Source organism: Neofelis nebulosa, chromosome 7 (genome assembly GCF_028018385.1).
Source record: "Neofelis nebulosa isolate mNeoNeb1 chromosome 7, mNeoNeb1.pri, whole genome shotgun sequence".
In the NCBI taxonomy this organism is placed as follows: domain Eukaryota; kingdom Metazoa; phylum Chordata; class Mammalia; order Carnivora; family Felidae; genus Neofelis; species Neofelis nebulosa.
Genome location: NC_080788.1, coordinates 120,370,600 through 120,398,309, shown reverse-complemented (window position 1 = coordinate 120,398,309; position 27,710 = coordinate 120,370,600). Strand labels below are relative to the sequence as shown.

At 48.9% G+C, this 27,710-nt stretch overlaps 1 protein-coding gene and 1 long non-coding RNA gene across 4 annotated transcripts in view; one reads left to right on the top strand and one right to left on the bottom strand.

Annotated features, from left to right (window-relative positions):
- Nucleotides 1-429: 429 nt before the first annotated feature.
- LOC131518255 (large ribosomal subunit protein eL39-like) lies at nucleotides 430-620 on the bottom strand. Its single transcript, XM_058740823.1, has one exon. It carries the CDS (start codon nucleotides 618-620, stop codon nucleotides 465-467), a length of 156 nt encoding a protein of 51 aa, XP_058596806.1. The 3' UTR covers nucleotides 430-464.
- A 5,976-nt stretch (nucleotides 621-6,596) lies between these two features.
- LOC131517488 (uncharacterized) overlaps nucleotides 6,597-27,710 on the top strand; it is a 33,926-nt gene continuing 12,812 nt past the window's right edge. The window contains exons 1-2 of one of the 3 annotated variants that reach the window (XR_009264612.1): nucleotides 6,597-6,733; nucleotides 10,763-10,918. This is a non-coding gene — a long non-coding RNA (uncharacterized LOC131517488). Of the gene's footprint in view, nucleotides 6,734-8,184; nucleotides 8,415-9,988; nucleotides 10,919-27,710 lie in introns of those variants that run through there. The other 2 variants (XR_009264613.1, XR_009264611.1) reach the window with 2 other exon arrangements.

Genomic DNA, 27,710 nt, shown 5'->3' with positions numbered 1-27,710 from the left:
TCTGACCCTCCCCCATTCATGCTCTGTCTCTCTCTGTCTCAAAAATAAATAAACACTAAAAAAATTTTAAAAAGAAATAAAACCTTGAAGGGATGCCTGCGTGGCTCAGTCAGTTGAGCGTCTGACTCTTGATTTTGACTCAGGTCTTGATCCCGGGGTCGCGGGATCAAGCGCTGTGTTGGGCTTCATGCTGAGCATGGAGCCTGCTTGGGATTCTCTGTCTCCCTATGCCTCTGTCCCTTGCTCATGCTCTCTCTCTCTCTCTGTGTAAAAAAAAAAAAGAAAAGTTCTTATATATTTATTACTGAACCAACCTGCTAGTGCAGAAGCAGAGAAACAGAAAAAAAATACGTTCCCAATAAAACACATCCAATTGTTCAGGAGTAGCGATGTTTACAGTGTGATATGGTATGAGCCAGGGCCCTTGACACAGCATAAATGTGTATCATCTCATGTGTGACCCCTTATATACCCGGCTTGATTCTTCTGCAGTGTCTCCTCTTGGAGTTTAACCTGATTTCATTACCAGTTTTCATCTGAATCCACCAGGGAATGGGACAATTCTGCTTTTGTTTCTTAGCCAGGAATCTTTTGATCCTGCAAGTCTTGTGAAAACACATAGTGAGGAATAGGCAACCACACACCCCATGATGGTGGAGAAGAGAGAGGAGCAGTAAATTCCTTTTTGAGTCAAACCAGAGAGAGTCATTTATAACCCAGATCCCGAGCTATTATAAGATGTGAGTCTAGTACCTAACTCTACTCCCCAGTGCCATCCAGCCTGGGAACTCGTTTCCCTTAATAATCTTATTTGGGCCACATTTGAGCTGTGATTAGGAAGGGGTTACAGACAGAAGGGTTTGAAGAGAGGTCTCTTCATAAGTTATGGGTCTGTGGTATGGATGAGACTGCTGGTTGCCCACTCAGTTTCCCTTTTCCCTTTTTTCCTGAGCATCAGCACCCTAATTTTATTCAGAGTGGTGACGTCTGTAGCTAAAAGACTACATTTCCCAGCCTCCTTTGCAGCTAGGAGGGTCCCTTTGGTAAAGTTCTCGCCAACGGCATGTGAGCAAAAACCTTAAGATATTTCCTAAACATCCTTTTTGCTCCTTCTACCTTTCCTCTAGCTTCCTGTCTAGAACACAGACATGATGGCTAGTGCCTCAAGAGCTGTTTTAGACTATTAGGTGACCTTGAGGATGGAAGCTAAGATTAGGAGAGTGGACTAAAGAACAGGAATCTGGGTGCCCGAAGACCCAGAACCACCATGCCACCGTATCAACCCTGCGCTGCCCTGCTGAGGTTGTTTGTTTGTTTGTTTGTTTTTTACATAGGGAGAAATAAATTTCCATCTCCTATCTTCCACCAGTGTTTAAACCACTGTTTTCTGGTCTATCACATAAGCAACTCCTCACTGATAGAATGAAGACGGATTTGAAACCAAATGTTTTGACCTGGGGAAAAGTTGAAGGGCTTGCCATCAGAGCAGAGATCGGCTTTTCCCGAGTTTTGATAGCTGGGGATCTCTTGGATCTGTCTCTCGTCTCCAACCTTATAGACCTTGATGCTCACTAATCCTATTCTTTCTCCTGCCATCTAGACGACCACCTTCAGCATCTTGAGTGGTGGCTTGTGCAGTGATCTAGCTTTGATTTGTTGCAGGAAGCCCCTTACTTTTTTGTTTTGGTGCTTTTTCCATACATCTTCTATGCAGGGAAAGCTACAGGCATGGTTCTGTTCCTGCCTCTGGTACTTGCTTGTGTGCTCTAACTCACAGGAAGCTTCCCTGTGCCTCAGTTCCTTTACCTGTAAAATGGCTTTGTTAGAGAGCTCTCAAAGAAAAGTATGCATGAAAGTGTTTAGAAGATGGTGAAGGATCGTACAGAAATCTGGTCATCTTTTTTCCGGTCATCTTTTTTCATCAAACGATGGCTCAGAATATATCAACCGTCTCATTTGTAAGCTTTCATTTTTTTCTGCTTTATACTTGTCCTCACTTGCAACTCAGCTGCCCACCTTTCTCACTCTCCAGTCTTTTAAGACCCACCCTAGATTTATATCTGTTGACTTGGCATTTTACTATATAGAATTCATAGATAGATAGCATTTATTTATTGAGATTTACAACTACCTCTGGCAATCTCCATTAACATTTATTGAGTGCTTACTATGTGCCAGGCATTTTGCTGAGCCCTGTACCTGAATCATCTTATTCGATACTCACAAAAAAACCTATGAGATGGGTGTTACTGTTACCTTCTTTCTAAAGATGAGGAAACTGAGTCACAGTATGGTTATGGTCCAGCAGCTAGCAAATTGTGTAGTCAGTATTTGAACCCAGATTAGGCTTTGTGGCAATAAGACAGTTCGGGTTCTCTAAGGAAGCACGTGCCAAGGCAGGGTTACGAGTGCAAGTGATTTATTTGGGTGGTGGGTAACACCTGTGAAAGGTAAGGGGGAGGAAGCAGGGCTGGACAGGAAGAGCCTTAGACCAGGATGCAGATCTCGCAAAGTCTCAGCCAATCTAACAGGGAGCTCTGGAGCAGATTGCCCAGTAAAGGATCCTTGAGTTGGGCAGAAATAGCCAAGCCCCAGTCCCCCTGACCCTGCCAGGCAGACTCCCTCAAACACTGCAGTGGGGGATTATAACTAACAATACTGTGCCATATACTTGAATGTTACAAGAGATTTTAACTGTATTCACCACAAAAAAGAAATGATAATTATGTGATGGGATGGAGGTGGTAGTTAATGCTATGGTGATGATCGTTTTGCAACTTATAAATGTATCAAATCATCATGTTGTATACCTCAAACTTATACAATGTTATATGTCAATTATATCTTAATAAAGCTGGAATGTTGGGGAGGGTGCTGTTGTGGATCTCTAAGAGGCTGCAGCTGGAGGCTGTCTGCTAACCACACTCTTGCACCTGAATAGGTAGTCTTTCTTGGAAAGGCCATCCAAGTTCAACTCCATAGCTTCTGCATACCTGGCATAACAGACAACATCTGCATCTCAGGGAGTTTATCTCTTGCTCAGGGTCCTAGGGTCCAGGCACAGCTAGGCTTGGCTCTGAACTGCAGGTTGGTCCAGTTCTGCTTCATACATCTCACCTCAGACCCGGTGGCTACCGAGCCATACTCTTCTCCTGGCCAAGGTCACAAGGAGCAGAGACAGCCAGACCACACAAGCCCATTTCAAGTTTTTGCTTGGGTCATATCTGCCGAATTCCATTGGCTGAAGCCAGTCACATGACCAAGGCGGAAGGCAATGGAGCGGGGCAAAAAAATCCCTCCACAAGGGAAGTTTATGCCAAGAGTGGAGAGAGGGAAGAATCGTGGAGAAATGCATCCACTGTCTGGCCAGCCATCTGGCACCAAAGACTATATACCTTGCCCATTTTGTCATAAGTGGTTGGTACAGCACCTGATATGAGGTATTATGGTGGAGTGGCCAAAAGCACAGTTCTGGAGTCAGATGGCTGGGGTGAGACCTGGCTTCAATACTACGAGCTATGCCATCTCAGGTTGACTTGACCTCTGGGAGCCTCAATTTCCTCTTTTGTAAATAGGGTTAATTAAAGAATCCATGTTACAGGGTTTGAGGATTAAATGAGACAATGTATGTAAAACACTTGCCATGGTGCCTGGTACATGGTAGGCACTCACAAATGTTCTACTTATTTCTAATCCTGTATGATGATTCTTTAATGTTTGCTAACCAGAACCGTGTATTAGTCTAGGAACCCACCTCCTTGCCCAGGTCCTAAGACAGCTTGCAGCAATGGACCTCCCAACTCCTTCACCTGTGACCATCTCCTCTTAGTGCATTCCCATCAAAACTCAGGTTTAGGATGCCTGTCTGGAAAAATCTCATCCCACCCAACACCTCCTTATGTGTCCCTTTATCATCTCGTGGAGAAGGTCGTCTTCTCCACCCTCCCACCCATACCAATTTCCTCTTGCTTAGAATCACCACTTGGCACAGCCAAGGGTTGAGGTAGGGGGAGGTGTTGAAGGGGATGGGAGGAGAGACCCCTTCCCAGCACACACCAGAGGGAGGAGGGACTGTGGTGGGCACAGTGGGGAGGAGGCCAGCCGAGCACAGAAAGCCAGCCAGGGAAGGTTTAGCCTGCAATCCAATTCCACTTAATATCCCATAATAAAATGCTGTCAACATGAGTTTCCTGTTCAAGTGGATTTGTTAAGAAGGCTGGGGGAGGTCAGAGATGCATTGTGGCTCTCCTGGGGTTGGGGGAGAGACCAGTGGGGTGATGGGGTACCTCAGGCATGAAGGCCCCCTTCTCACCCCTCCCCACTGCAGTCCAAACAGGTTCCCAGGAAGGGGTTTGTCACACTTGTCTGTCTCTGTCAACCCGTGATGACTCACAGAGGGGCCCTTGACCCCGCTGGAAGGAGACTCTATCTCCTTCGATAAGCATCCAGCCACTGAGGCAAAGAGTGTGATTTTAATGTAGGGGATTCAGACCTAGACCAGAAGGTGAGTAGGTGTCCCCAGGTATATCAGAGCCCCTGAAATGTCACCATGAAGGGGGAACCACAAAGCCAATGCTAGGGCAACCTTAAGGGACAGAGAGCTGCTTAGTGAGAAGCCTGATGATCTGGGGTGGCCACAGTCCTCTTTAATGACAACTCAGGGGGTGACCTCACCTAGTTACTCAAAATTATTTCTGTCTGCCCATCTCTGCCTCCCTATCGGACTCTCTGCTAAGCTTTCCTTCTTCTGGGGCACAGACCTGACCTCCCCAGGGTCCTGAAAGTGCTTGAGCTGCCTGGGGAGCCTCAAGGGAGAGCTTGACCAGACTTGACAATTGAGTGGTCACCGTGGATCAGGCACAGAGCTGGGGGCTGTCCTGATGTCATCTTGTTGAATCCAGGGAAGAGCAGAGGGGTTAAGGCCAGAGGATGAGAGGCTAGTATTATCCCCATTTTCTTAGGAAGTAAACAGGGGCCCAGGGAGTTTCAGAAATGAAACCAAGACCTCATGTAGCAAGAGACAGCAGTGGGACAGAAGCCCACGCAAGGGGTGTGGGGAGCTGACTACAGGCTCAGTCAGAGCCTTCTGGAGCCCAGCTTGGGCTTGGAGAGGGAAGCTGGGGAGGGCTGCAGAGAGGTGTGAGGCACAAGTTGAGGGGGCGAGGTGAGACCATGGGTCCTCTCCCTGGGCCTGCAGGCGGGTGACAAGCTAGGCCTGTGAGACCAGGGGAGGGGGGCGTGGGCAGAGGGCTGAGGAGGGTAGGGCTGGGCTTCCAGCCCTTTTGTGAGCCCTTTTAATTCGTGTAAATGAGGGTTTTTAATTTGTTATTCTGGGTTTTATTTCTATTACCATCTCATTTGCCTCTAAACCCTATTTCGCCCCAGCCTGGACCGAATTCCATTTGATGCATTAGGACTAATTCTCCTCCCAAAGGGTTAGATGTTTTCTCCCCACACAAAAGTCGCTTATTTTGGATAAAGAGACGATTAGATTTATCTTTAATATTTTAATGGCAGCTGGGATTAGTGGGCAAACAGCCCCAACTGGGCTTGTTCACTGCGGATTAGGTTCTGATAAACTCTCAGATGGGGAGCTCCCCCCACCCCACTCTACTTTCTGTTTTCCACAAAGTGATTTTTATTATTTTTTGTTGAAAAAAAATTCCCTTGTCTTTTGGAGCATCATAAATTCCATTTGCTGTTTTCTATTAAATCAAGTTGATTAAATTCGTTGTGACTCTTTGCACATAGATCTTTTTAATTTTAACGTCTCCAGCATAAAATCTTTAATGGTGCAATTTGAAATGGCTGCAATATACAGTACAGGCCTTGATAAAACAGATGGAAATGAGGTTCTTCCAGGGAGGGGGTCCTGTCAGGAGGGGTAGAGTCGGGAGCAGGCACAGACCTCCAGGAGAAGGCGGGGAACGACTGTCTGCGAGGCCCAGAACAGACTAGCTTCCAATCCCTGCTCTGACTAGTAACCTTGGCCGACATTTATGGAGTGCTTACTCTGTGGGTAGTAACCTTGGTTGATGTTCGGTGGATTGCTTGCCATGCGCCCGCCACTGTGCATGCACGGTCGATACTCCTTCCGAGGAGGCTCAGAGAGGCCTCATGCTCAAGGTCACACAGCACGCTGGTGGCAGTGGTTGAGGCCAGGTTATCTGTGGCTGGTGGAGCCTCTTCTTACCTCTTGTAGCCTTCATTTCCTTATCAGTGAAATGGGGTGATCAGTGGTGCCCTGGCTCACAGGTGCTTGGAAAGATTAGATGAGGTCCACAAATGGCCTCGGGAATGGGATGGGGCTGGGCTCTCCTGGGAACACAGGGGTGAGGTCAGCCCATTTGGGGCCCAGAGGCCCTGCCATCACTGGGAAGAGCTGATTTTTGAGACCTTGGGAACCTTCCTGAACTCCAGGGTCGGTAACAGGCCCCTGGGACCTGGGCTCCCCCTCCCATCACCTCTCCAGACCTCAAGCCTCCTGCCTCGGGCTTTTCTCTCTGTCCCTCCAGCTCTAATCCTGACCTCATCAAGTCCTGGGAAGGGTTGATCCACAGAAGCAAATCCCTCATTCGGAGGGACAAAATCAGCTTAATTTGCAGCAACTTGAAGCAGGTCTTTGCCAGGATTTGAATATCAAATTATCCCACAGCCCAGGCTAGCCTGGGAGGCCTCCTGCCGCAATATGGACAGACATGCTCTGGGCTCCTCCAGGAAGATTGTTCTGCAAGTGAGTGAGGCTGGCCTGGGCTGGGTGTGCGTGGAGCGGGGGCACCAGGGGGAGTCAGAGGGTGCTGGAAGGCAAGGGCACGGCAGCTCCCAGGCCTGGGGGATGGGAGGGCAGCGGGAACCTCCTATTCATGGGGCTTACCTGGGGCGAGGGGGTGTCTTGTCAAATATACAGGTTCCCAGGCCCCTCTCCGAACATAAGGAATCAAGGTTTTTACAATTAGGAGAGTTTGAAAAATTCTGGAGCTTCCTGGTTAGCCAATCAGCAAATACTTACCTAGTGTGCACACACTTTGTACCACCTCACGTTCTGAGGTGATCAGCTTCCTCTGGCATCCACTCCAGCCGTCCCCAGCCTGTGGCACTGCAGACCACGTTCCTTTTGCCCGCTGCTCCGCGATGGCCCCAAATGCCTGAGTGGGCTGCTGCTCGAGGGTTCTTCGGCCTTCCCTCCCAGGTCAGTGTGCCTATTTCCTTCCTTCCTGGCAGACATCCTCGGATGTCAGCCACACGGGACACAGTGCCCAGACACAAGCTGTGGGGGTCAGGCCCCTCTTACAGGCATGTTACTCCTCCAGGAATCTGTGAGCTGCTTCGAGAAGGGTGGGGATTCCAAGTCTGGCCTCAAGCCTCCATCAGTGTTGGGTGAGACCTATTGGTCCTTCTTGCACAGAGTGCGCCCCCTTGGGACCTTCGGTGTGAAAGCAGCAGCTGGGACTGCTGGAGATAGCCCCATATGGGCCGGTCTGTCCATCCAGTACCATCGACAGAGAGCTGAAGAGTCCTGTCCTCAGAGAGCCCACAGCTGGGGAGAAAACAACACGGTGTGGCAAGCTCATAAAGACCCTAAGAGGGAGGAAATACTATTGAACACATCCACTTCACAGATGAGGAAACTGAGGCACAGAGAGAACAGTAACATGCTCAAGGTCACACAGTTATAAGTGGTGGACCTGGGATTCACACCCAGGCAGTCTGACTGAGCCTGTCCTCTGAACCACCTTGCTGTATGTCCGTCCATCTTTATCTGTAACTCTTTGTTTATGTATATTACTTCTCTGTAAGTGTCTCGCCCTGTTTTTAAAGGCATAATCGTAGAGTGTTTGGGGAGCATCGAAAGGCTCACTAAACCTACATGAGGGCAGCCACAGAAGGCTTTTTGGAGGAGGCATCTTTACTCAATAGTTGCTCAGTTGTTGAGGAACTATGGTGTACCTGGCACTGATGATGCAGAGATGAAAACAGCCATGGTCCCTGTCCTCCAGGAGCTCACAGGCTAGGAGATGAATGCCTGTATGCAGATGTGCTAAGTGCACTGAGAAAGCATAGGGCATTATGGGAGCACTGTGGAGACACCAAGGCTGGGAAGGTCAGAGAAGGCTTCCTGGAGGAGGTGTATGTGAGCTGAGAGTGGAAGAATGAATGGGAATCTCAGAGACATGTCCCCTCCACTAGGCCCAGTCGTTCAGCTGAGGTTAAGGGGGCCCAGAGGCTCTGCTGGGTACTCACTCTACTTTCTCTTGGCCAGACTCTCCTCCATGGAGCCTTCCTGGTGCAACCAGCCTCCATCTCTTCTCTGACTGCCTACCCCAGGCAGGCAGATGCCCTCCTGAGGTCTACATCCCCAACTCCTGTGTGTTCCTGGGAGGCAGGGCCTGAACACCAAGCTCCTGAACACCCAGGTATTACGCCTAGCAGGGGCAGGCAGGATCTGTCCCTGTGGCCTTGGGAGAAGGTGTTTGATTTGAGGGCACCTAGAACTCAGAGCAAGAAAGGAGCCCAGAGACCACCTAGAAGGAAGGAGTAAGGCCCAGGGAAGTAATAGGAGCTGCCCAGGCCCACGGCTGAGATAGGGCTCAAGCTCAGGCTCCCAGTGCCCTCCCTGATCTCCTCTCTGGGGTGGTCTGACCCCACCTGGGCTCTCCTCTAAAGCTTGCCCCCCGGGCCTGCCTAGCCTGATGGTGGCCAGGGTAGTCTCCCCTGAATAACGACGGTATTGGCTGAGATTAAGGGCAACTAGCTGGCTCTTGGCTTTTCCTTTTTATATAACAACTAATCTCCTTCTAATCAGCCATTATTAAATTATATTCCGTTTTTAATTCATTCACAGATCACCGTTGGGACAGCTGGATGGATAATTGGGGAGAGATAATTTATGTAAATGAGGAATAGCAGAAGGTAGGGGAGAGGGAGGCTGAGGGCCAAAGGGGGCCCCTCCTGTGCCCAGGCTGAGGAGGGGGGCATTGAGCTGGCCCTGCCTGGAAACGGGTGACTGGGGAACGCTGAGGGGATTGGGGCCTATCATGGGACCTCAGGGCTCCCGACTGGTTAGGTTGTCCCTCAGCATCACTTTGAATGCTTCTGGCAAGTGGGGAGCCCACTGCTTTTTGGGGGGCAGCTCCCAGGCCCATCAGGTCCTCCTCCTTAGAAGTGGATCCTGAGAGGCAGTGAAATAAATGTCCTGGAGAATTCCAGAGTCAGAGCTTTGTTTGATTCCAGCTCCACCACTGTGTAGCTGACTCTTAACCTTAGTTTCCAGTCTGCTTCATGAAGGGATGGAGGTTGAGGCTCAAGAACCTCTGAGCCATGCTGGTGGAGCATGGAAAAGTAGCAGAGGAAGAGCCTGGTTACCTAGTGGCTCCTATCACCAGGGTGAGGACTCTCTGTGAGTCCAATCTACCCCCCCCCCCCCCCCCCCCCCCCCCCCCGCCCCGACTAACATTTGCCTCAGGCCATGAGGCTTTCTTCTGGAAACACAGACTAAATCCACTTCCTTTGCATATCTGACCTGTCGTCCTGCCGATAATAATTACAGAGGCCACTGACACCTCAGTGTGTCCCCTAAACACTTGCTATATCGCATCTCGGTGGATCAGCAGACCGACCGTAAAGTGGGTGCTCCTGTCTCCACTTTAGCGATAAAAATACCTTGGACCCAAGCTCTCTCCTGACAATTCCTTCAACAAAACTAAGACCGACGCCTGCTTACAAAGGGACAGGAGGTTCATAAAACCTGGAGCCCAGCTGGAGGCCATTTGGGGAAGGTGCCTTGGGGACTGGGAGACAGGGACAGGGCTGACAGGGGAGGTAAGTCAGGAAGGTTGGGCCTCCGGCCCCCCTGGCTGTCTCTTTGGGGCCCCAGGAATCAGGTGTGGGTAGGCACAGGCGTCTGACGGGGCCTGAGGGGATGAGGTCTGCAAGTATATGGGGCTGGCAAGGCCCGTGGGTAGGGCCTTGGACCATTCCCAGAGGGAGGCAGGGGATTATGGAGGGTTAGGGAGGGTGGTCCCAGAGGGTCCAGCAGAGTAATGGGATTAGCCTTCAGGCAGTGAGTGAAAGTTATTAGTGTGTGGGGCCTCTGGCTCCCCACCGGAGGCTGCAGCTGTCACCCATCCCCAGGAGAGAGTCACTAGCAGCGCCCCCACCCCCACCTTAAGGCAGGCTGGCACCCTCTGCCCCCAACAGGCTTTCCTACTGTGATCATCTGTCGGGGGGGACTGGCCTCCTAGCCTTAGCCTCCTGCCTACCCCTGACAGACTAGGCCACCCACACACAGTCTACCCTAGCAGTGCTCTGTGCCTCGGTTTCCCCATCTAGACAGGAGGCTACAGACAGTGAGGGTGCTCGAGACCCTGAGGGAGAGCCCCTGACGCGTGGAGGATCGGACCCCCTGGGTCGGCTGAGCCTTAGCTGTGCCACCCCGGACGCATCTGCTGGCCTCTCTGTGTCCTAATGTAGAAAACCGGGGCAGGAGCACCGCAGGGTTTTCACAGGGGAGGGCCAGGCCACGGGGCGAGGTGCCTGAGGCCTAACGACTGGTCCGGAGCCTCGCGGAGCCCGCGGCGGTGAAGGGCGGGCGGCTCCCGGCTCCCTCTAGCGGTGAAGGCGAGGAAGCCCCCTCCGGGCCGGGCGCCGGCGGGAAGGCCCGGCTGGGGCCGCGGGGCTCCCGGAGGGCGCGCCCCGACCTCGTTCCTCCCAAGCGGCGGGCGGAGGGGCGCCGAGGACCCTAAAGGCGTCCCTTCCCCACCAGCGCCTGACTTCCGTCGTGAGAGCGACTTTCCTTCAGCTTGCACGCCGGTCTGTTGAACCGAGAAGGTCTTACCTCTTGTTGACCCGGCCCGCAGCCCAGGCACCCGCGAGCATTGATTGACCCAGGCTGGCAGCGCGGGACCTGGAGGATCCCCAGGTGACAGTGTGCGACGAGGCACGAGGAATCCCCCTTTCTAGCCTCAGTTTCCTCGCGGTGAACAGACGGTGGGGCCAGGCCAGTGGTTCCCCCTTTTCAATCCGAACAACCGTTTAAATGAGGAGGGCACCTGTTGGGATGAGCACTGGGTGTTGTATGGGAACCAATTTGACAATAAATTTCATATTAAAAAAAATAATAATAAAAGGTAAAAAAAAAAAAAAATCCAGAGTTCCTCGGGGATGTACTTTTCCTTCTTCCGTTTGATTCAGAAACCTACAGGGTGACCCAACGCTGTTAGACACTCAGCAATGCCCTTACATGAAGTGATGTTTTATTAATTGCAGCAGTGGTATAGGTTTTTAAATTATTTTTAAGTCAACACTATTTTTGTAGAGCAGCTTTAACCGTACAGAAGATTTGTGAGATTGCAGAGTTTGATACAAAACCCCTTCTCTCCCCCGTATCAACATCTGGCATGAGTGTATTTGTTAATGAACTAAGATTGATACACTGCTAACTAAAGTTGGTGCTTTTTTCAGTGTCCCTTAGTTTTGACTTAAAGTCCTTTTTTTCTGCCCCGTGATCTCCCACAGAACACCGTATGTCATTTAGTAGTTAGGTCTCCTTAGGCTCCTTTTGGCTGTGATGATTTTATGTCATTTTTTAAAATATGAAATTTATTGTCAAATTGGCTTCCATACAGCACCCAGTGCTCATCCCAACAGGTGCCCTCCTCAAGGCCCATCACCCACTTTCCCCTCCCTCCCACCCCTCCATCAACCCTCAGTTTGTTCTCAATTTTCTTTTTTTTAAATTTTTTTTATTTATTTAAAAAAAATTTTTTTTAACGTTTTATTTATTTTTGAGACAGGGAGAGACAGAGCATGAACAGGGAAGGATCAGAGAGAGGGAGACACAGAATCGGAAACAGGCTCCAGGCTCTGAGCTGTCAGCACAGAGCCCGACACGGGGCTCAAACTCACGGACCGCGAGATTATGACCTGAGCCGAAGTCGGCCGCCTAACCGACTGAGCCACCCAGGCGCCCCTGTTCTCAATTTTCAAGTCTCTTATGTTTTGGCTCCTTCCCTCTCTCTTTTTTTTTTTTTTTTCTCCTTCCCCTCCCCCATGGTCTTCTGTTAAGTTTCTCAGGATCCACATAAGAGTGAAAACATATGGTATCTGTCTTTCTCTGTATGACTTACTTCACTGGGCATAACACTCTCCAGTTCCACCCATGTTGCTACAGAAGGCCGTATTTCATTCTTTCTCATTGCCAAGTAGTATTCCATTGTGTATACAAATCACAATTTCTTTATCCATTCATCAGTTGATGGACATTTAGGCTCTTTCCATAATTTGGCTGTTGTTGAGAGTGCTGCTATAAACATTGGGGTACAAGTGCCCCTGTGCATCAGCACTCCTGTATCCCTTGGGTAAACTCCTAGCAGTGCTACTGCTGGGTCATAGGGTAGATGTATTTTTAATTTTCTGAGGAACCTCTACACTGTTTTCCAGAGCGGCTGCGCCAGTTTGCATTCCCACCAACAGTGCAAGAGGGTTCCCGTTTCTCCACATCCTCACCAGCATCTATAGTCTCCTGATTTGTTCACTTTAGCCACTCTGACTGGCGTGAGGTGGTATCAGGGTGTGGTTTTGATTTGTATTTCCCTGATGAGCGACGTTGAGCGACGTTGAGCATCTTTTCATGTGCCTGTTGGCCATCTGGATGTCTTCTTTAGAGAAGTGTCTATGCATGTTTTCTGCCCATTTCTTCACTGGATTATCTGTTTTTCGGGTGTGGAGTTTGGTGAGTTCTTTATAGATTTTGGATACTAGCCCTTTGTCCGATATGTCATTTGCAAATATCTTTTCCCATTCCGTTGGTTGCCTTTTAGTTTTGTTGATTGTTTCCTTTGCTGTGCAGAAGCTTTTTATCTTCATGAGGTCCCAATAGTTCATTTTTGCTTTTAATTCCTTTGCCTTTGGGGATGTGTCAAGTAAGAAATTGCTGCGGCTGAGGTCAGAGAGGTTTTTTCCTGCTTTCTCCTCTAGGGTTCTGATGGTTTTCTGTCTCACATTCAGGTCCCGGATCCATTTTGAGCTTATTTTTGTGAATGATATAAGAAAGTGGCGTAGTTTCATTCTTCTGCATGTTGCTGTCCAGTTCTCCCAGCACCATTTGTTAAAGAGACTGTCTTTTTTCCATTGGATATTCTTTCCTGCTTTGTCAAAGATTAGTTGGCCATACTTTTGTGGGTCCAGTTCTGGAGTCTCTCTTCTATTCCATTGGTCTATGTGTCTGTTTTTGTGCCAATACCATGCTGTCTTGATGATTACAGCTTTGCAGTAGAGGCTAAAGTTGGATTGTGATGCCTCCCGCTTTGGTCGTCTTCTTCAATATTACTTTGGCTATTCGGGGTCTTTTGTGGTTCCATACATATTTTAGGATTGCTTGTTCTAGCTTCGAGAAGAATGCTGGTGCAATTTTGGTTGGGATTGCATTGAATGTGTAGATTGCTTTCGGTAGTATTGACATTTTAACAATATTTATTCTTCCAATCCATGAGCACGGAATGTTTTTCCATTTCTTTGTCTCTTCTTCAATTTCCTTCATAAGCTTTCTATAGTTTTCAGCATATAGATCTTTTACATCTTTGGTTAGGTTTATTCCTAGGTATTTTATGATTCTTGGTGCAATTGTGAAATGGGATCAGTTTATTTGTCTTTCTGTTGCTTCATTATTAGTGTATGAGAAGGCAACTGATTATATAACTTTATAAAAATGTGTTTTTTTAGAGATAGAGGGCGGGGGAGGGGCAGAGAGAGGAGAGAGAGAAGCCCAAGCTTCTTTCTCCTCAGAGGCTTGGGGCTCCTCCTCAGGAACCAAGAGATCATGACTTGAGTGGAAATCAAGAGTCGGAGGCTTAACTGACTGAGCCACCCAGGTGCCCCTATAGCTATTTTTAAACTTCTGGAAGGGTATCTGAAAGAATGGTTATGGGTTGATTGTGGGAAAGGGAATCAGATGACTTGAGAACAAAAGTGTGAGAGAAGCCTACATTCTACTGTGCACCCTTTTGTATTAATTTGGTTTTATTATTTTTTTTAATGTTTATTCATTCACCTTTGAGAGAGGGAGAACACGTGCTCGAGCAGGGGAGGGGAGGGGCAGAGAGAGAGAGGTGGCCAGAGGATCCGAAGCAGGCTCTGCACTGAGAGCAGAGAGCTCGAGGTGGGGCTCAGTCTCACCAACCAGAGATCATGACCTGAGCCGAAGTTGGACGCTTAGCCAACTGAGCCACCCAAGTGCCCCTGTATTAATTTTGGTTTTAAAAACTGTGTATGTGGGCACCTGGCTGGCTCAGTTGATGGAGCATGCAGTTCTTGGTCTTGGGGTTGTGAAGGCAAATCCCACGTTGGGTTTGGAGATTACTTAAAATCTTTAAGAAGCGAAAAATAAATAAAAACTGTGTGTATGCATTATCTATCTTGGTAAACACCAACATTAAACATAACGGTACAGACGGGTATAGTATATTCACTGAGACTCTCACTGGGCTCTGTACTGTCGGTGAGGGTGTCCCTCGAGTTGGGTGCTCCTGTGGCTCCATTGGCTGGAGCTGGTCTGTAAAATGCCTTTCCACCCACGGACTGGGGCTCCTCTGGCTGTTCCAGGCCAGCGTGTGTCGGGTGTATGTCAAGTGCTTTGGGGTGGAGGATTCTGGCGGGGGTGGGGAGGGGAGTCCAAGTACAGATACCTAGACTTATTTAAGGAAGAAAGCACCACAAGGACGCGGGGGCCTTGTGGTATCTGGGACAGGATGGATCCGGAAAGATAGGACTGCAGCTCTCTTTGCTGCCTCCTGCCCCTGCAGTCTGGCTGCCTAAGCTCCTCCTCCCCATGGCTGCACCTCGGCTCCCAGGCCTACATCCCACCCCATTCAAGCCCAGGTGGAAGAGTCTCAAGTCCAAAATTTCCAGAGGGATAAATCTGTCTGGGCTTAACGCAAGCTCAGGCATCCCTGTACGTGGCAGTATGAAATAGGGAGAAACATATTACATTCCCCAGGTATTTCGCCAGCCTTGCACCAGGTTAGGTGCTTTGGGGCACAAAAGAGAGAAGCAAGCCTTTCTCCTGGGAGGCGGACTACAGAATGGTGTGATTTCATGGGTTTTAGGAAGGCCCCACTCCTCCAGATCTTTCCCTCTCCTTCTGGAGATCCACTCAAGCAGCCTCATTTGGTTAAATAATGGATCCAATCCCTGTGGAATCCAGCTCCCTAAGAGAGGTGAGCGTTTAGGCAAGTCTTCCAAAGGTTCCCCAGATTCCTACTAGAAAGGCCCTTTTGAGATCCTGCTCTTGCTTCCCGGGCAGTGAGCATTTACTGTGGTTCCTCTAGCTTACTCAGGAAATATTCTCTATTTCCTCAACTTTTCATGCCCTTTGCATGCCTCTGGGCCTTCACATTTGCTGGTCCCTCTGTCTGGAATACATTGCCTCTTTCAAAGCTCAACTCAAGCTTCCCTTTCCATGAGAGGCCTCACCTGCCCAGGCCTGGGTGGAGGTACCATCCACCTGACCACCCCCTCATTTCCATCTTCACCCCTGGGCATAGACCTGATCGCTTGAGGTGGCTAGGATTCAGAAGGACAGGCACCCACATCTGGCTTTGCCACTCCCACCAGCATACAGGAGATACTTAATAAATCCCAGCTCCCTTCTGTTCCTCACATCTCCAGAGCGTGCATTACTGATTTGTAAGTGTTTAGCCAACCATCTCCCCCTTTACACTACAAGCTTTAATTAGTAGGCACAATAAATGTTTGCTAAATGACTGAGTGATTTAACCAGGGAGGGGGAAGATGTTTGCAAGTTCAGAGGCAAGGCTGAGGACCCCTGCTGCCCCAAGAAGCAGGGAGTATCCTGTGCCAGGGTCAAGATGGGAGGTGCAGCTGAGAAATCTGGTGGGTTGATTTCAAGGGATGATTGGAGTGGAATGAGGGGGCACAATTGGATGGGTGTGGACCATCAGTGGAGGCACACATCTACCCAGTGGCCCCCTGCCTCATCTTGCTCTGTGCCAAGCAGAGTGGGCATCCCGTTCGGCCTCTAGGACCATGGTCAGGGGTATGAGCTCAGGTGCCCAGGGGCTGCCAGGAGATGCCCTATTCTCTAGGCTCTGCAGCCCCAAGACCCAAGTACCTCATTTGCTGTCTTCTAATTGGTCACTAGAGACCTGTGGTTAGCACCTGGTGAGCACCTCATATGGCACCCAGGGCTCTTCGTTTGCACCCTCAAAGATGCTGGGACACGAGGAGGGTGGAGAGCAGATTGTAGCCAGGACACCCCAGCTTCCACTCACATTCTTCAGGAGTGTCCTGCAGAATCTGGGGACCTATCACATAGTTTGAATGCTTCTCTGATGAGGCACTCACCTACCTCCTTTAGTCACTAGTAAAATCCATTGAACACTTACCACATGGCAGGTGCTTCACAGGCATGATCTCATTTAATCCTCACAAAGATCCAATAAGGTGCCTTTAAAAATCATTCTCATTATTTTCAGAGATGGAAACCGTGAATCAAAGAAGTGAAGTCACTTCCTGGGGTCACAAAGCTCATGAGTGGCAGGGCCAGATTGAGGAAACCAGTCCTCCTGCCCGCACAGGCGTGAACTTCCAGCCATGACCTGGCCTCCGCTCTGTCCCAGCTCTGGGCGCAGCTCCTGCCCCAGCTCTAACAAGTGCCGGGAACTGGTACCTCCATCTTGAAGCCCTCCCCTTGGCCATGGCCTTCCTCCGCCTGGCCACAGTTTCCACTGCCTTACTTCAGCTGTCCCACCTGCCTCCAAGCTCTGTACTTCCCTCTCGCGAGGCACAGTCCACCCAGTTGCCCAGAGGTCCCGGGGGTCCCCAGGGTGTGGGGACCATGGTGGGCAGAGGGCCCCAGTGCCTCTGGGACAGGAGGGCTGCTGAGAGCGGTGGGGAGGCGGGCACAGTGCACAGCGCTGATCCTAACCAAGTTTGCCAGCCCAGCTTTTCTCATGGCTCCCACACAATGGTCTGCTTTGTGCCCACCTGCCGATAATGCTTAATTAGGCGAGGAGTTGATTAATTTGAGGTAATTGACAGCTAATTAGAGGCCCACAGGCTCATTAACTTGACATCTTGTCTTCGCGAATTGGCTGAGTAGGGTCAGGTGACGGAAGCCGTTGCTTTCTCCCTCCCCAGCCCTGTGGGCAAAGGTGATCACCTGGGGGAAGGCTGGGCAGAGCCAGCAGGTGGGGCAGTCCCAAGGCCAAGAATAGAGGAAACCGAGGCAGCAAAGGAGGAGGTGTGTGCCCTGACCCTAGGAAGGAGGGAGTGAGAAGCAATGGAGGGCTCATGGCATGGGGGCAAAGGCACTGAAGGGAGGAGGGTGGCTATTAATGGGGAGGGGCACACCTGGTGTCCGTGCAGAAAGAAGGGGCAAGGGCAGGGAGGTGTGTGGGGGAGCCTATTGGCAATAAGCATAGGCTTTGAAGTGAGATAGACCTGGTGTTGCCTCCCAGCTCCGCTACCAACCGGCTAGGTGACCGTGAACGAATGAGTGAACCTCTAAGCCTCAGGCTTCTCCTCTGTAAAATGGGAATAAGAATGGTTCCTACACCTCATGAGACTATTGTGAAGAGTACTCGAGACATGGAAGTGAAGGACTGAGACCAGTATCTAGGAGCCTGCCGAATGCTCAAAGAAATACATAAATGTTAATCGCTCTTGGTAGGAGGCAGGAGTGACAAGAAGAGAAGGTGGGAGGGTGGGATGGATTGCAGGGAGACAATGGAAGCCCTCTCCGAAGAGAAGCCACTGTTACTCTGCAGGAAGCCTGCGTGCCTGCTAACAGCATTGCTGAGGGTGTGGGGAAAAGATCTCATTGTTACATCCACTTTAGGGGGACGCTTCAGCAATATATATTAAATTGCATATATTAAACATTGTAGATTAAAGTAAAAATGCATGCAACCTTTGACCCAGCAATTCCCTCCCTAGTAACATACTCTACGGATATATTTGTACGTGCACAGTGAGTTGCATACGAGGATGTTTGTTCATCACAACTGTAGTTTGTAATAGAAAAAGACCAGAAACAACGGACGGAATGTCCGTCACAGGGACTGGCTAAATAAATTATGGTATATCCATACAGTGGGATGGTATGCAGCTGTGAAATCTGTGTGAACAATATGAACGAGACGCAAGATAAATGAAGTGGGAGAAAAAGCAAGATGTAGGACGGCGTGTGGCTCCCACAAGCTGGTAACTAGTGACCTGAGAGTCGGGGAATGGGGAGATGTGTTTTTCACAACGTGCTTGTTTTAAATACGGTTTATATTTACTGTCTTTTCAAAAAGCACTGTAAAACTAAAAAGCAATAGAGATTTTTTTTTTCCCCAAATGAATTCTAACTTGAAATCTGAACTCATAGGTAGAGTGGCTCTGGTTGAACTTGGGGTAGGGGTCCAATCCTACTCAGTTCCTTCCTCCTCTCCTCCAAAGGTTTCAAAAGGGTTTGAAGATCATCTAGAATCAGCATTGTCCAACAGGCTTGCTTTCTTTCTTTCTTTAAATTTTTTAAATGTTTATTTGTTTTTGAGAGAGAGAGAGAGAGAGAGAGAGAGAGAGAGAGAGAGAGCGTGAGCAGTGGAGGGGCAGAGAGAAAAAGAGGGAGACATAGAAGCAGGCTCCAGGCTCTGAGCTATCAGCACAGAGCCTGACAAAGGACCCAAACTCACAAACTGTGAGCTGTGACTTCTGAGCTGAAGTCAGATGCTTAACCGACTGAGCCACCCAGGCGTCCCACAACAGACTTTCTATGATGGTGAAAACGTATGTAGGTCTGCAATGTCCAGTATGGTGGCCGGTAGCTACATGTGGCTCCTGAGCACGGAAATGTGATCATGAAATGAATTTTACATTTCCTTTACATGTGGCTAATGGCTACCTATTTGGGCAGCACAGAAATCTCTTCAAAGGACTACACAACCCAGCTGTCCTGGCCTCCGTCTAAGGAATGACAAACCCAAGACATATCTGCAGTGTATACACAACCTCTTTGCTAGGAGCGGGTGGTGCTGGAACCTTAGAATGCTCCTGGGAAACTTGGTTGTAGAGAAAACTGGAGGTCTTTTCTAGCAGAACCAGAACTGCATTGGACAGAAGCAAGTCAGAGACAGCAGTAGCTCACCTAGATTGCCAGTTCTTTTAGGATGGATCGCCTAATGACCCTGGAGTCAAAAAGCACATCTGTGGCTTTGAGATCAGTAGTAGTCAGTGCCAGCTGGGAAGAATTTAATAATGCCTTGGTGACCCGAGGCCATGGATTCAGGCATCCGATTGCCAACTATGCACTGGGCACCTATGAAGTGTCAGGCTCTGGAGCAACAGGGAAGCGTAGCCCAGGTCCTGGCATTCAAGCAGCCCACAATCTCAGGACTGAATTCATAGGGGAGGGCAGATACAGACTGATCCTCCCTCACAAGAGAGCCCAGGCATCAGAGTTTCTAGTACCCTTGGAGTTTGGCTCACAGCTCTCCCCCTTCCAAGGTCTTAGCATGAAAGCACAGGACGGGGCCCCCCAGCCCTTATGCTCAGTTGCTGGTGAAGCATGGAAAGTAGCTGCCAAAGGAATACGTTGAACATTCTCTATCCTTCCCTCTGACTCCATAGCTTGGAAGCCCGGATGGGTCTGAGATCCCCTGGTTTCTTTTTTTTTTTTTTTTAATTTTTTTTTTTAATGTTTATTTTTGAGACAGAGACAGAGCATGAATGGGGGAGGGTCACAGAGAGAGGGGGACACAGAATCTGAAACAGACTCCAGGCTCTGAGCTGTCAGCACAGAGCCCGACGTGGGGCTCGAACCCACGGACCGTGAGATCATGACCTGAGCCGAAGTCGGACGCTTAACTGACTGAGCCACCCAGGCGCCCCTGAGATCCCCTAGTTTCTGCTGTATTATTGTCCCAGTCAGCTCCATGGGGGTTGTGATAGCTTTCCTTAAAGTTTCCCTTTAGAGGCTCACAGGACTCTAAATTCACTTGTTTTAATCGAGGCAATTTACACACAGTAAAGCATACAACTCTTAGATGCAAAGCCTGATGAATGTTTATCACACACTCACATACATATAGTCCTGTGTAACCACTACTCCAATCAAGATAGGGAATATTTCCTACACCCCAGAGGCTCCTCGTGCCCCTTCCCAGCCAATACCCCAAGGTAACCACTGTTCTGACCACTACCACCCCAGATGAGTGTTGTCCATTCTCGAATCATACAGGTATGCACTTCTGTGCCTGCCTTAATTCTCTCCTCATTCTTGTTTGCGAGGTTCATCCATGTTACAGTGTGAAGTACAGTAGTTTGTGTTTTATTGCTGATTGGCATTCCATTGTATAAATATAAGAAAGTTTATTCATTCTCTTGATGGACATTTGGGGTTTTGCCACTTTTTGACTCACATGAATAAAGTGGCTATCAACATTCTTGCACATGTTTTTTGGTGGACGCCAGCACTCATTTCTGTTGGGTATATACCCAGAGGTGGAATGAACAAAGACTGTGTATTCCTCAAGGTCACATAGACCTGGTGACTCCACATTCCCGGCAGTGAGGCTTTAAGGTAGGGATGGGGAGTCAGCTTTGAGAGTCCTCTCAGGGAACTATATGCCCCCACTGGCTGTAGATGGGGGAGAATAGCTATTAGAAAAGAGTCAGGGAGAGAGCCAAAGAAGCATGACATGGTTCTCAAATCAAGGCCACATGACAATGACATCAAAAGTGCGCTACATGAATGGAGGCTGTTAGGACAGATGAGCATAGGAAAACAGAAGCTTCTGTTTGGGTGGGTGGGGCACGTATACGGAAGAAGCAAGAACAACTAAAGTTCTCATTAGATTCTGATTTACTTATTTTAATTCACCCCATGGAAAATAAATTTAAGTTCCCCTCTCTCTTTCTGCATTTATTTACATGACCAACAGAGTAAAGAAAAGCGTTTTTGGTGACCCAGATATCATGTTTACTTCCCAGAGATGATAAAGCTCAGTACGTGCCCCTTGAACATTTCTAGCCCTGCAGAAGTCCCCTTCGAGTTCAGTTCATCCCCTGCAAGGTAACCACTATTCTGACTTCTGTCGTCATAAACTAGTTGTGCCTGTTTCCAAAGTTTACTCACATGGAATCTGACAGTTTATGTCAACATTTACTGAGCATGTATTATGTGTCAAACACACTGCCAAACGATCAAAGTTTCTCATTTGCTCTTTCCAACAACCCCCTTAACTTGAGAGAAAACCAAGTTCAACAAGGTCAAGAATACTGTCTGAGGCCAGGAAACTATTAAGTAGCAGAGCTTGGATCCAAACTAGAGTGATCAACTGTCCCATTAGCAGGACTGTTGCTTCCCCTGGGGACCCCAGAGTCCTAAGCAAACTGGATGGTGAGCCACCCTATTCAGACATGGATTGGACTGAAAAGCTGGGTTCCTTTGGTTTCTTTTGGCTTCAGATTTCACGCAAAGGTGCATATGTTGTTAGCGCAATTTCATGGGGAAAGTTCTGTCTCAAAAAAATCTCTGTGATATCAGCTTTTTACTTGGGTTTCGTTCTTTCTTGCTTGCTTGCTTGCTTTCTCTCACTGTCTCTTTTTCTTTCTTGGTTTTGTTTCATTTTAAAGAAAGATTTCATTGAAAGTAGATCTGGGTAGGGCAAGAACAAAATTGTTCTTATTAAAAGGGAAAAAAGGGAATTCTAGCATATCAATCTATCAAACAAGGATTTATTAAGCATCTGTGCATTGAAAAAGAATTTTAAGATAGTCCCTGACTTCAAGAAGTTTATAATTTACTTGGAGAGTTAAGAGTATGGTGTAAAGAATAAAATTAGAGGGTAATAAACAGGAATAATGATCACGCACATCTGAGTGTACATCATGCCCTGGGGGGCCTTACATATTCTATCTCATTTAATCCTCACAATATAGCTCTGAGATATGTACTGCTGTCATACCCAGTTTGGATGAGGAAATCAGGGCTTGGTGAGGTCAAGTGATTTGCTTAACAATACACTGAGCTGTTCACTTACTATTTGTACACTTACTATTTGTAAATGAGTTATACCTCCAGGCAATGTTTACTGAATGGGAAACCACTGAAGATGGGAAAAAATTTTCTTTACCCATCTAGTCTTTTTTTTTTTAGTTTATTTACTCATAATCTCCACACCCAATGTGGGGCTCAAACTCACAACCCGAAAATCCAGAGTCACATGCTCTGCCGACTAAGCCAGCCAGGCGCCCCTCCTCTCCTCTTGAATAAACTATTCCCAATAATTTGGAGCAACATTTTAAAAACATGTGTGTTGGCTTGTTCCATTTTAGTAATTCAGGTCAAAATGCCATTTTTAGCCTCAATGACTTGGGTGCAGATAGGCACAGCTTATGGCAGGCCACTGGGCCACGGGCCACGGGGCCACGGCAACCTGCTTGGCCCCATAGCCCGGCTCCAGTCTTCTTGCTGCAGTCAGTCCTGCCAGGCATGTACAAGGCTACCTGTCCCCTGGGTCCTCAAGGCCAGCTTCACCACCTCCCCCATCACACCCCAAACCTTATCCCTTCAGTCCCCAGCCTGCCCCGTCACCAATCTCTGCTTTCCAGGTTTGCGGGCCTCCACCCAGAGGCACCTTCATCATTCGTTCCTGACATGTCGACTTTCATTTTCCTAGGACGAACCTCATCTGACAATCTCCTGCCCATATTTCTAAGCTCTCTGGGTCTCGCTGGGCTATTTCTCTGTCCTCTCTGGGGTTTGGAACACCAATCATCTGCAGGTTTCATTAGCATGCTGTTTACCCCTGTCTTTCAGATCATTAATGAAGATGCGTAGTGAGACACCAATCCTCGCGGCCCCCACCACGTGCCCCCTCCCATGCCCCGCGCTGCTGGAATCATTATCCTTCCTGGCGTGACAGGGTCAGAACCAAACCAATTTGCATCAATCTTTGGTGATGTTGTGAGGTGTCGCTTGCCCTGCAATCCTCACGTAACAACTGCTTCGGCTGTCTGTTCTGGCATGTTCCCCTCTCCTTTGGAGGGCTGACCAGACCTGGCCACCCCTCCTCTTCAGGCTGAAAGCCCCTCATGGTCAGGCAGGATTCGGGGCTGTGTGTGGCTGATATTTTCCCTTTGTTCTGCTATCCTGAACTGGGCAGAAAGGAGCACCTCTCTGGGAAACAGGATGGACAAGGGCACATACCGGTGACCTGGAGGGGAGGCAGGTGTCTCAGGCACAGAGTTTTTCTAACTCATCATGACATCTGTTTCTGTTGAAGGAAAATGAGGACCAAGGCTCCCAAAGGCCCTGCAAGGCCTAGTCGGATGCCTGGGCCTGTGTATTCCAGGTGCCTGGGTCTGGGGTGGACGAGCCATTTCTTGAGGACAAAGTTCACTCTTCTGCATGATTTTCCTGTCACCTGGCTCGATGCTTTCATCCCTTCTTTATCAGTGTTCCATGGCTCTGCTTCCCGTCTCGCAGGGAAACAGACCAGACACACACTTGTTCCCAATAAAGGTGACAACCGCCCCCTGCACACCCCCTGTGTCCCTCAGACCCCAACTTGCACAGGAGACATTTCATTTTCTTTCCTGAGGGTGCAGCGCCTCTCTGCCTGGTGGTGTGGGATGAAAATAGAGGAGTCTTGTTCCAGAGCGCCCTTTCCCATGCCTACTCCTGGCTCCTAGGTCCTCTTTTTCTTCCTTCTCTCCCAGTTGGGAAGAGGAAAATGAGCAGGAAGAAAGCAGTGAAGGAAACACTCACAAGCACAAGGTCTGAGATAATGTTTGGCATGCCCCAGAGCTGGGGAAATTTCAGCCTTAAGAGTCCACAGCAAAATTCGGTGAGGTAAATTTTTCTGTGTGGGAGTGAGCTGAGGAAAAAGAGCTATTTTGCAACACTGAACATGTACTGAGAGAACATTTCTCTGTTCCTGAGCAAAGGCTCTGTGGCGTGTTAGGAAGGCTGGGCCCTGGGACTAAGTGTGTTTAGGGTACAAGTCATTTCATTCATATTATGTGTGATGGAGTAGGGTCTGGGGCAGGGCTGGATGCTCAGTAGGTGCTCAGTAAATACTTCGAGGTTTACAGATTGACAGACATTTTCATACACAGGAACAAACTTCATTACTATAAACAAATGTCATTGGTGAGCTCTGTGTGTCCGCACATACATGTGCATGTTAAATAGGCTGGGTGGATAGGCAGGACCTTTGAAGCCCTCTATCCTCAGCTCCAGAGGCTTCCCCTCCCATATTATAAACACAACACATGCTTCTGTAAAGAGTCTGGAAATGTAGGAAAAAAATATTACCCACAATCCTCTAATCAGGCAGCAAGTACTGTTAACACCTTGGTCTATTTCCTTTCAATTTCCCCTCCCCCCATATTGGACATCATTTTGCATTTATAATTTTACATCTTGCTGTTTTCACTTACCCTTATGATAAACCATTTCTTCCATGGAATTAGAGCCTTTTTGCAAACGTACTAACTGGCTGCATAAAAGTTCGCTATGTGAATGTACCATAATTTAATCGATAGCTCGAGGTATGAAGGACCTTTGGGCCAGCTGGTTTGAGGCAAGTGGCACTGTGAGAAAAGCAAGGGATGAGGGTCAGCCAGTAAGAAGGTAGAGGCAGTGTGACAGCAGAGACAGATGGAGGGGAGCAGGAGGCCAAGGAAGAAGTTCTGGGGAGCTTGCTTTCCCATGAACCACCCCATTCCTCAGAGACCATTCATGGTTCTGACCCCTGCACATCCCTCGTGGCCCTGCCTAGGGCTTTGATGGTGGCCGTAGCCAATGCTTCTCATTTCCACTCAGCCTAAAGTCACTGACTTTTCCAACCTGACTCTTCTCAGCTGCTCCTTTGTGTGAAGCCGCTGGCTCAGGCCGCTTGGCTCCTGGGGCTTGGCTGTATCCGGGAAGGGCCTGGGAAGTGACCTTCAGCCCTGCTTGACCCCGAGGGCCCAGGCTGCAGAGTCAGGTCAGGCTGATTGCTCTCCATGGGCTCCCAAAGAGGCAAAGCTGAGAGGAGGCTGCTAGGGGGGAGCCCAGGCCCAAGTGAAACCTGCTCAGTCCTAGGAAGGGAGTATCTGAAAGAAGGATGGAGGGATTGGGGTAGGGGTGGGGTGAGGAGAGGGGGAAGAACAAGACAGAGAAGAGCATTCCTGTGTAGTAACTGGAATAGTACGAATGCCCAGCAACTGTTAGGACCATCAAGACTAGTGAAGCACAATGAGCTGAGGCTAATGCCGACCTCAGTGTCAGCTCAGAAATCTGCCACTGACTGTCACACAGAACACCTTTCCTTCCCTTGTTCGTTAGCAATAAATAGTCTTCAATGCCACCGTCTGCAGAGTCAACAGTGGTATTTGCTGTGTGTCCGTGCCAGCACCGGCTACCCCAGGGGGTGGAAGGATGGGGGTCAAGAGTATTCAGTGAACTGTCAGCCCTCCTGAAGAGTGAGAGAAATGGGTTCTCTGCTTAGCCTATTTCAACGATTCAACATAACCAAAAGTTACTGTATGTTCCCTGTAAGACATGCCAATTTTTACCAAATGTGAGTATAATAAAATAATTAAATAATACACTGAATCCAGTCTTAAAGATCTATCCATCAAGCTCTTATATAACGGGGAAGATAGGACCGAGTACTGTTCTAAACATTTCCAAGTACTAATTTCATCTCTACAGTGACCCTAGGAGTCAGATGCTATTGTTGGACCCACTCTATAAGTGGGTAAACTAAGGCACAGAGAGATTAGGCAATTTACTCATGGCCACATGGCTAGCAGATGGCAAAAATAGGATTTGGATCCAGGCAGTCGGACATCAGGGTGTATGCCCTTATGCATAATGCTTGCCTGCCTCTTTAAAGTAGAAAAGGCCCCAAGGACAGCTGTGGCACAGAGAGAAGTGACTTGTATGACCACACCCCGCCTCTCTCTCAAGATCCAAGCTCTTACCTTAGACTAACAAAGTTATAAACACTGAGTATCATGGTGCAATTCATACTTCCAACAAATTCTTATTAAGTGCTTATTATGTGCCAGCTACTATCCTAAGCTCTGTTTATAACCAAAGAAACTATAAGAGACTGAACAAATTTGGATCAGATTCTTTGACATCTCCTAAAAGTTACTTAAAAAGTCAAATCTTATTGTTACCTCTGTGTGTCGCAGAGAGGGAAGATGGAAAAACAACAAAGTAACTCTGATTACTTGAGCTTTCTGGCTCCTTGGATTCTAGATAATGGTTTTCTGGTATTGGAGGTCACTTTCAGAAGCATCGAGTATAGATCAAAACAGAAAACAGAGAGCAGGAGAAGATGAAAATATGTGTGAGTCAAACTCGGCTCAGAGCTCGAGTTTAATTGAGATTCCAAACTGCCACTCTCCCCTGCATTCCTCCGTCCCTGGCTATGACCAAGTTCATGGCTGTATCACCCCTCGTAATCCCCATAATGGGCTGTAGTCCTGGGGGAGCAATTTCTGTTTATTAAGTAGCCAACTTCTGGGCCATATGGAGTGTGGCCAGTTGTGGCTTCTTGCCCTGGCAGTTGATGAGCCACTTTTCTGTTTTGAAAAACAGGGATCTTTCAGGAGAGAGAACGGGGATAGAAAGCAGGGGCTATGGGAGAGCCAAAGACCCAGAAGCGATGGGTGCTGGAAGCGAGGGCCCCTTCCAGGTCATGAGCTCTTTGAGAGCAGAATGCACATGGGGGTGCCGCACGCTGGCCAGCCTTGAGATCATGCACTACAGGTGTACAGGCCTTCAATGCAGGGCCAGGGATGGTGCCACAGTTATAGCTGTCCACGATGCCACCAGTGGGGACATGTGGGAGTGGGGATGAGGAGACCAAAAGGGAACAATAGGCAAGAGGTGGCGAATGAACAGGGCGAGGCAAGTAGCAGAGGGTGGGTCTCTCCAGAGGTTCTGGAATTCTCAGCACTTGCAGACAGCCGCCCAGGCAATGGGACCAGGCTGCACCCAGAGCAGTTCTCTCAAACCAACGGCCTCTTCGCTCTCTGCCCACAGCCCCAGCGTCTGCCTTTTGGAGTCAGGGAGACATTGCAGCAGCTGCTTAGCTGTTTAGACACCCTGTCCCCTCAGTGTGTCCCCCCTCCCCCTGGCATCTGTCCTCTGGTTAGAGTTGTGTGAAGCGGAAGACAATTTGGGGCTTATTAGTGTCCCAGGGAGACATGTAACTTGTGTTGCTGGGACCCAAACAGCAAGAGTCTTAGCGGCAAACTCCAGCCGAGAAAAGACTGAGGAATTGTCTCACCTAATTACAGGGAATGGCCCTCTTTGTGTTTGTGATTCGGTACGGTTGTCCGATCGCTTTTGATCGCTTTTCTCCATTTGCTGGCTCAGGCCATGCTGGAATTGTGCTAATTAGAAGAGAAATGGACAGAGTGATCCTGTCAGCCCTGGTTACTGGTGGGGACAAAGCGGAATATTATTCTGAGGCAGTGTTTTGTGAGGGCCCTTCTTCCAGCTCTCATTAGGAGGAAGGGGCCCACAGGAGGGGAAGGTTCCGAATGCCTGGCCTGGCTAATGGAGCATTGGGGTGTTCGTGTGCTAATTAACAGGCTCTGCCAGCACTTGAGCCAACCATGAGCCTCCTGGCTGCACCTGGTGCCACCTGAAGCCCCCAAATGACCCTGCTCGTGAAGAAAAAGTGTTGGGCAAAGAGTGG